The 9,171-nt window shown below is 27.6% G+C and overlaps 1 protein-coding gene across 1 annotated transcript; it reads left to right on the top strand.

Annotated features, from left to right (window-relative positions):
• The first annotated feature begins 1,631 nt into the window (after positions 1-1,631).
• Positions 1,632-7,294, top strand: LOC135923331 (ubiquitin thioesterase OTU1-like). The gene is made up of 5 exons (XM_065458017.1): positions 1,632-1,715; positions 1,971-2,137; positions 2,870-3,067; positions 3,271-3,562; positions 6,573-7,294. The coding sequence occupies exons 2-5, from the start codon at positions 1,981-1,983 to the stop codon at positions 7,057-7,059; spliced, it is 1,134 nt and encodes a 377-aa protein (XP_065314089.1). The 5' UTR covers positions 1,632-1,715; positions 1,971-1,980; the 3' UTR covers positions 7,060-7,294.
• The last annotated feature ends 1,877 nt before the right edge of the window (positions 7,295-9,171 follow it).

Genomic DNA, 9,171 nt, shown 5'->3' on the forward strand with positions numbered 1-9,171 from the left:
GATTAAAAACTGTTTAATTTATTAAAAAAATATTTTTAAAATTTATATAATAATTTATTAAACTTATCATTCAATAAGTTCAATAAATTAATATTTTTAACTTCAAATACTTTAAAATAATTATTAAGCTATGTAATTACCACTAATTTCATGCATTTCATCGAATGCTTCCTCACATATTTTTTTCTTAATTAATAACCTACACATAATCGCTAAATGCTGAAAAGTCATAATAATTTTTATTCAAAAATACTTTTTAAAACTTTTATTAAAATTATTATACATATTATTAATTTAAATAAATATTTTTGCTTTAACGATAGTTTGTAATAAATATGGTCAATTTTTTTAATTTAAAGTTGTGAAAACGAAGATAGGCCCCGATTGTATATACTTAATTTCCTGAAGTAATAGACTCCCGCTTTCTTGGTACTATACCTATGTCAATTTTGCAGCTTAGTCTAACCTAACATTTTCTGACATTGAAATGGCAAATCCTTAAAAAAACAAAAACGCTGGTTTCTCCAACACTGTGTCCATATCAATCATTACCAATACCCAAGGGATTTTTGAAAGTGAGGCCTTCGATTTTATTAAAATTATAGGAAAAAAATGAGACAGATCTTAGGGGACCCCAATGAAAGATTTTACCTTCGTTAGCAGAGTTCCGCCGGTCCAATTTTTTAAGCATTCATTCTTTTCTAGTATATGTACTGTCCTTATTTGTTTTTAATATATTTCTAATTCAATAGTGTATACATAAATGTTCATGCTTAATTTTGGTAAAATAACATATTAAAATTTTGTAAATATATTATTATTAAAATAAACGTTGTAAAAACAAAATAAAGTAAATAAAATAATATAATAAACATCAAAAATATTAGCCTTTATTAATTTCATTAATGATTAGTCGTTTAAGCGAACTTAAACATGCCCATATTCAAGTATTAAAATTAAATTAGGCATATCCAGCAGATGATTTTTTTTCCCCAATGATTTATTCAGGTGCTATTATTTATCCATGTTTTTATTTTAGCCATATAAAATTTCAGTTTTTGCATTCTTGGTAATTATGTCTGGTAAGTTATTAAAAGACTCAATTTGAGTCGATTTTAAAAACGGCTAACTCAATATTTTATTCAGAAAAATATTATGCAAGCTAAAAGACTTTGCTGACAGATGGTACATAGGATTGAACATCCATTGGCGAAATCTCGACGCTTTGGCAATTTTTTCCTGGAAATAATGTTGTTAGCCGTTATTAAAAATCAGCACAAATCGAGGCGTTTAACAACACTGATCTGGATTCGGGTTGAACATAAACAAACTTAATATTATTCTTCAAATTTTTAAATGAGCAAAATATATCGATCGTAATGCATTAAATAAAGGCACACCTAATTTAATTTTTAATTAAATATTTTATTATTGCTTGCTTCTACCAAATTAAAATCAATGCTACAAAAATATTTTGAACCTTACCAATTCCTTGCAATAATCTAATTCTTACCATTTATATCACATAATCAAAGATACACGTTTAAATTAAAAGAAAAATATAAGTTAATAAGAGTTTTAATAAATTTCTAATGAACTATCATATAATTTAAATTGACATTCTATTCTACTAATTATTCGGTTAGCCCGAAATCCTTTCCAAGAACAACAGCTGATGTGATATTAACTATAGGTTCAATCAATGCATTTTTAAAGTAATATTATAAATATTTTCCATGGCATAAAGTTGCATATCTAAACCGGAGTAAGGGGAGCGAGGGGGGTCAAAATTTAATAAACATAATAATAACATATAAGTTATTATTAAATCTTTAAATATGCTACTTAAATAATTACAACCTATTTTAAATATTTTTTTTATGTTAATTTTTAAAAACATATCTTACAAACTTTTGGCTTACTATTTATGTATCGGAAGTTTAATTATATATTTCCATTAAATTTTATAGAGTATTTAACATGACAAATACTGCTAGCTCATTGACATTAAGAATTCGAACAAACACTGGTGTTCATCCATTACCATTACTTTTAGCATCACAAAATGTTTTAGATTTAAAGAAAAATATATCAGATTTAACAGGGTACCCTGTAGATAGTTTCAATATCATGAAAGGTAACAAATATTTCATTATATTTAAACTTTTCAAATTAATATAAATTTATGGATTATTCACATAAAATTAATAATTTTTTGTTTATGTAGGTAGCTATTGGGATTATTTAAATTTTACAAAAATAATAGTTACTTTGATTTATAAATAATAAATACCATAATAATTTTAATCTTACATATGCCCCAATTGGTATACTTCATGTCTAAAATTTGTTTTGGGACCAGCTGGGTTGCCAGGGTGCCCTGAAATTTTTCAATTTTTTATGCAAGCCCCATCCTTCTTCGTGGAAAGGCTAGTCATGTCATTGTTGATGACTTATTTTTTTTACTTAACACAAAATATTATCAAGTATTGGTTGTAAATTTAATTTATTTATAAATTTTATGGTTTGAAATAAAAGATTGTTTTTTAAGAAAATATTTATGGAGCCTACATTCCATAAAAAAGGAATTTTTTATATAACAAATTATTTAATCACTGATAAGGTAGAGGTAGATATCTTCTATTCAAAAAAAGAAGCCATATTTATATTATTTTTCAACATCAAAACTATTCGCACTAGTTAATAATGCAGGGTTACTTTCATATTTTTAGGGGCGCCATTTACCCCAGCATCTCCCTCCCCAAAACAGCACAAGGTTATTTCTTGTTTTAAACTCTACTTATAATGAATCTATGGGGGAGGGGATGCTGTTTTTTAAAAATCAATAATTTCTGAAATTTTAATAAAGGTTACCCACCTAAACTATTGGATTACATCGACGATTCTCAACGCCTATCTGAATTAATTTTATCTTCTGGAGATCTTTTGCTCGTGCAACAGCAGCTGACCAATAATCAATCGAAGCTCTCTGAACCAAATGCTGACATTAAAGATGTCATGAAGAGCAATCTTCAAAACGCTAATACTGCCGAAGTACAACAACAAGGTTACAACTATTTTTTTTTAACCTTCATCTAACACTTACTAGCTTTGGATAATAGTTAAAATTATGTAACTTGTATCAGCTGATTGCCAGGTTTTAATTTTTGGTGAAATACTCGATTTAATTTTTTTTCCGGACATAACATTAATGACTAAAAATAGAACTATTTATTACTCGACTATAAATTATGATTATATTAAATATAGGTATACTTATGAAAAGGGTCGTTCCGGCAGACAATTCTTGCCTGTTTACCAGCATTAACTTTTTGCTCAACAATGGTAAAATGGATCTTTCCCCCGCTCTGGTGGCCAAGTACAGGACTATCGTCAGCAACGCGGTTCTTTTATTCGAAAATCCGGATGACAAAATATTTAAACCTAAGAGCGGTTCCTCGTTACTATTCGAAAACACCCCCTATGATCTTGAAGACTTTTTGTATTTGAAGGACCTTTTGACGCCAGCGATACTGGGGAAACCTAATAGTGAATACGCTAGGTTTTTTTAAAACTTTTTTTAAGAGAGAAACGTATATATTTTTATTTTCATTTCCATTTTGTACTTGTATTTATAATGGACTGGCGTTTTAAATAATGATGAATTGATAATCGTATGCTTGTGCGAAACTATAATTAGAATTTTGTGCCGCCACACCAACGCTGTCGGACTTTTATTGTAATTATAAGCGCCTTATAAAAATGATCTAATATTTTATTTTCGTATTATTTATTATCCTATTTATAAATTATAATTATTTATATTAATGTTTATTGTTATAAATGAATTAATCGTCGAATAAATTACAATATTTATAATATTACATTATAAATATAAAATTTATGGAATTGAGAAACGCGTTGCACGTTCCGTTTTAAAAAAAGGAACGCGTTACTGGCTATTCAAAAAAGTAACGCGTCTCGTTTACTTAAAAAAGTGTTAAATATTATTTATAAAAATAATATGAGTTCCTTTTGTAATAATTTTTTATTATTAACAACAATTGATTTTTAAAATTTTGATAAGATAAACATGAGCGCTTTCACAGCTTTCGCTGTTCTAATTACATATTTAACGGGCGCAGTGGATTGGAAGGTTGCATTATATTTAATATTTAAATTGTGATGATTTATTAAAAAATATTTAAGAAATGACCTTTATTTTTTAATAATCTTATTAGATCATCTTCAAAAATCTTCATCTAGATCCTCATCAAAAATTTTTTTTATATCTTTATCAGAATTCAATCTGAATTCATCATATGTTTTTCAGAAACCTTCATGGGCTTTAATTTTTGGATCAAGTCCTCCTGCAGTAATAATTTTTAGGCCTAGACCCAAATCGGCCCATATTTGTCCATATTTAAAAATTTGATTTATTTTATTTGAAAATAAACAATAGATTATTTAGTCATTTTGATGACAATACTAAAATTTATTATTATTTGAAAATAAAAGTTTATAATATTTTTTTCCCTTATAAAATAAAATTTAGTCCTAACCCTTTTATCAAAAACCCAGGCCAGGCTCACTAAAAATATAATATTAGGCGGGCCCCCTTGTTGGCTCGGCCCATGAAGGTCTCTTATGCTTTTATAGATTTGAGTTGTTGGACATCTAGGTTGAAATGTTTAAATCAGGGTACAATATACACTTAAGAAGTGTAGACTTTGTACCCTTAATTTTCTTTATTGGTGTAAAAGATGGTTCATACCGGGTCCAGGGCAGTGTTAAATCATCTTCTTCATGAATAATTGTTAGGCTGATCTGAAACGCGGCTTAAATTATTTATAAAGAAAATATTTTTCCCTACCGTTACTCAAATAAAAACGAGTTACTCGTTACATTTATTTATTAATATACAAGTTGAAATAGTTTTTTATTTTAGAGTTTTTTGGATCTTTCAGAACCCTCAATCGTTCAAATTAAGTTTATAGGGGAATTTAATGCAAATATTCGATTTGTATTATCTATACTTCATGGGAATCAGCGTTTAATCTTTTAATGTATCTACTTACCCTATCTTTAGACTTGAGTAGATTAATGTATGGCCAGTTCAGTCTAAAATCCGGATTAATATACTCTTGTTCGTCTCATCCATCCCTGGTTATTATAAAACAAAAAAATATATATATTTAAATTTCAATATTTATATATAATTGTAGATTTTAATTTAATTACAAAATAATGAGAGTGTATAAATAATTATTATATTTAATTTAAAAGTAGCGAAGTAGTTTTAGAGCTTTTTTTTTCTTCAATAAAAAGAGCGCGCTAACATAAAATCTACTTTTCGCCCGCTAATTTAACAACACTGCACTCACTATACGATCAAATGATTGCTTTAGGAACATATCGAAGAAATAATAGAATATGAGGGTGTTGTTTACTCGGCAAATTATGTACAAAAATTCGGAACATTCATTCATTACACAAGGGAAAAAAGATATTCCGAAAGATTTATAACATGAATGTTAGTCTTATTATTTTATCCTCTATTTTCATCGTTATATAATATTCTAGACTTTTTGGGTAAAAAAAGAAGAAGAAAATTAGAACTAAAGATTTTTAGTTCTATACAGAAAAAATGTGTCGGTTACAAGCTCCTAGTGAGCCTGTTTTCTCAGGTCGCTGGGCTTACTTAAAATTCAAGATCCTCATTGTGTTCACATAAATTTTTTTCAAAAAAAGATAAAAAATAATTTTACGAGGTAAGAAATTGGTATCATCACTCCCGCTACCAATTTTTTTTTTAATCAGAGCTCATTGTGTCTAAGCACGACAAATAACTAATATTTCACGAAGACAATAATTAAATATCATTATATTGTATATTATAAACATAATCCATATTTATGCGAAATTATTATTTTTTTTTAAAAAAAAAGACATATTTTGATATGCCAAATCAAATATTTATAGGTGTATTGACTAGGTATTAGGAATTACCTTAAAAAATGTATATATTATATATTAAAATAGCTTATTACATTTTTTTTTAAAAATCTTATCACTTTGTTCACGAGATCGATTACGCACTAATCCGAAATTAATCATTTTTAAAAAAAATATATAAATAAAATAATAGATTTTTATAATTATTTTTTTTTTACTTTATAAACTTCTAATTTAATTACAACATTTATTTTTCTCCCACCTTAAAATCATCCTTCGATTATTGATTATTATATAAGATTTTTATACCAGTGCTAGACTCCGATATCACAATTCTTTTCCCCTCACCCCCTTCTTTTCCATTCCTTTGAAGAAAATCAAACAAAGAATGAATGAAAGAAAAGAAAAAAAAGAGATTTTTAGCTCATAGTCTCGATACCTGGCGTCTTGCTGAAAATAACTGTTTTAAACTATTGTTTGTGTCAAAATATTATGTTAAGCCCCCCCCCCTTTATAATTATGCAAATCCCCATCTGAGTATAATAAAAGTTCTAAGTTTTTATATCTTTGAATAAGTTAAATATTTAAAAGAATAACACCGTTTTTTTAATAATTAGATGGATACTCTCACACCAGTCCTGGGGCGGGGCCGTCGAGATAGCCCTACTCTCCCGCCATTTCCGGGTCGAAATAACCGTCGTCGATATTCGCAATTGTCGCTTGGAACGGTTCGGCCAGGAAGCCGGTTACACCGAAAGGATACTCCTCCTTTACGACGGAATACATTACGACCCGCTTGTCATGGAATGCCAAACCTTTCGCCTCCCCGAGCAGGCTCCAAACAATTTACTAAATATCCATGATAAAGAGCCTATAACAATCGTGAAAACGAAATTCCCGACTACGCCTCAGTACGAATTCGTGCTCGATCAAGCCCTCGAGATAGCGGATCAAGCCAAAAACGCGCGTCAGTTTACTTCCGTTTCGAATTTCACTCTTAAATGTTACGATTGCAACGCTTTGTTGGTAGGGGAAACTCAGGCTAGCAGTCACGCTCAGGCCACTGGTCATTTGAGATTCGGCGAGATTGATAAAAAAACATGATTTGCAACATTTTTTGTTTGGCGTGTAGCATTTAGCGAAGGAAAAAAAATTGGCAAAAAATAACTAAAATTCAGATTAATACAGATATATGGAAAAAGCCAAAATATGGATACTAATTTTTTTTTGTAAAGAAAAATAATATTTTTTCATTATTTATTAATTATGAAATGTATGTTAATATAAAAATGCAATTTTAATCTTGTAATTTATGTGACTTTTCGACTAGAGATTATTGCATTAATAACTTAATATTATTATTATTTCTAAGAATATTGACTTTGGCATTTTATATACTCGTATTCCTTTAGCCTCTCATTTAATATGAATCTTTTATATACACCCTGATGCTAATTATAATGTAGAAATAACGATGTATATTTATATTATAAAATAAAATAAATTTAATAAATCGTATTTCGCAATTTTTTTTTAAAAAACAAACATTATTTATAAGATCGAAATCATTAGTATAGGGGTTGTCTGGTTAAACGGCTCTACTCGAGTCCATTTATAATAATGGCCCGAATAGGATTTTAGCCCATAGTTGGCAGAAAGGTTTGGACCTAATATTTTGGCTAAAATCGTAATCGGGCCGCTTTCAGATCTATGTAGGGGGATTGTTAAAAATTATCTGTTTATTTTTGGTGTAACAAACTTTCTCATTTTTTTTAATTTGAAAATACGATAAGATTTTTTTTTCTAAAATTAAATTTTTCACTGGCGTTTACCCCTCTTTCTTACACTGAAGTACAATATCTTCATTAATACAAGCTAATTCTATACTATTTGCCAAATTTTCAGATATTCCAGTGAATAATGAATTAGGCATCATGTTTGCTTTTGGGAAAATAATAGCTAATATTTCTTGGCTCAATGTGAGGCATTACTTTTGGCTAGTTTTGTCAAACGGCTCGAATATGGGCCGATTTTTAAAAACGGTTAACATAATATTTTATCCAGGAAAATAGTATACAAGCCTGTATATTTTGATCACAAATGGCCTAAAGGCTCAGACATCTATTAACAAAATCTCGAAGTTTAGCCAAAAAATTTTATGGCTGAGTATCATTTTATAACAGGAACGAGAACTCTCCTTCTAATAAAATGGGTTCGGGTTTGAGTTCAGTGAAAAATCGGAACCCGGCTGGGGTTCAGGGTTTGAACTCCAGAAAAATAATGAATAATAGAAACATCATTTTTTTTGTAAAATTTATTTTAATTAGTTTCACCATAAAAATAATTTATAATCATAATTATAATACTAAAATACTAGTGTTGTTAAAGTTACTTTTGAAACATAACTATTTGCAAAAATATAACTAGTTATTGGTTACAGTTATTTTCCAAAAGTAATATTTATTGGTTACAGTTATTTTCCAAAAGTAACTAGTTACATTATAAGTAACTTTATTCCTCATACATTTAGGGAAATAAAAATAATTTTATCTTAGGATAAAATTTTACTAAACATAGCTAATATAGAAGTAAGTATTTTAGACAAGATAATATAGAAAGATTTGTATACTCTTAAAATATAATATTGACATTAACATTTAAAATTGCTAACTGTTAGACAGGTGATTAAACATTTAAATTTAATGTAAAAATAAAAAATAACTTAAACCCTAATTTATATAATGCATAAATAGAGCAGGGAGTTCTAAAGAGACCAATAGTAAAAAAAGATTGGAACATTTAAGATTAATGTTTAATCCAAATTTTTTATATAGGCACTGAGAAAAATGTTTTTTAGACCAATATTTTTCAAATTTAATGAGATAAGAGAATATACATTACAAATTTATATTAATTAAGTCACAAAAAGTATGATCTGGTTACAAATTTTAAACCAAATTGATATAATTATCCTGATTCCTATGTACTTAAAATCTAAAAATATATTTAATATTAAATTTAACTAAGGATAAATTAGAAAAAGTTGCTTTATGCTAAGAGATTTTAGACTAGGGTGATAGTAAAAAAATAATAAATGTTTATACATTTATTATAAAATGATTAATATTTACAATATTTATTGACCTTAGTAAACTTTAAAAAATATTTTGGATTACCTTTTAATTAATATAATTTTTAGTTGAAATATACTTAGGT

This window comes from Gordionus sp. m RMFG-2023, chromosome 2 (genome assembly GCF_954871325.1).
Source record: "Gordionus sp. m RMFG-2023 chromosome 2, tfGorSpeb1-WG-v2, whole genome shotgun sequence".
Lineage (NCBI taxonomy): Eukaryota > Metazoa > Nematomorpha > Gordioida > Chordodea > Parachordodidae > Gordionus > Gordionus sp. m RMFG-2023.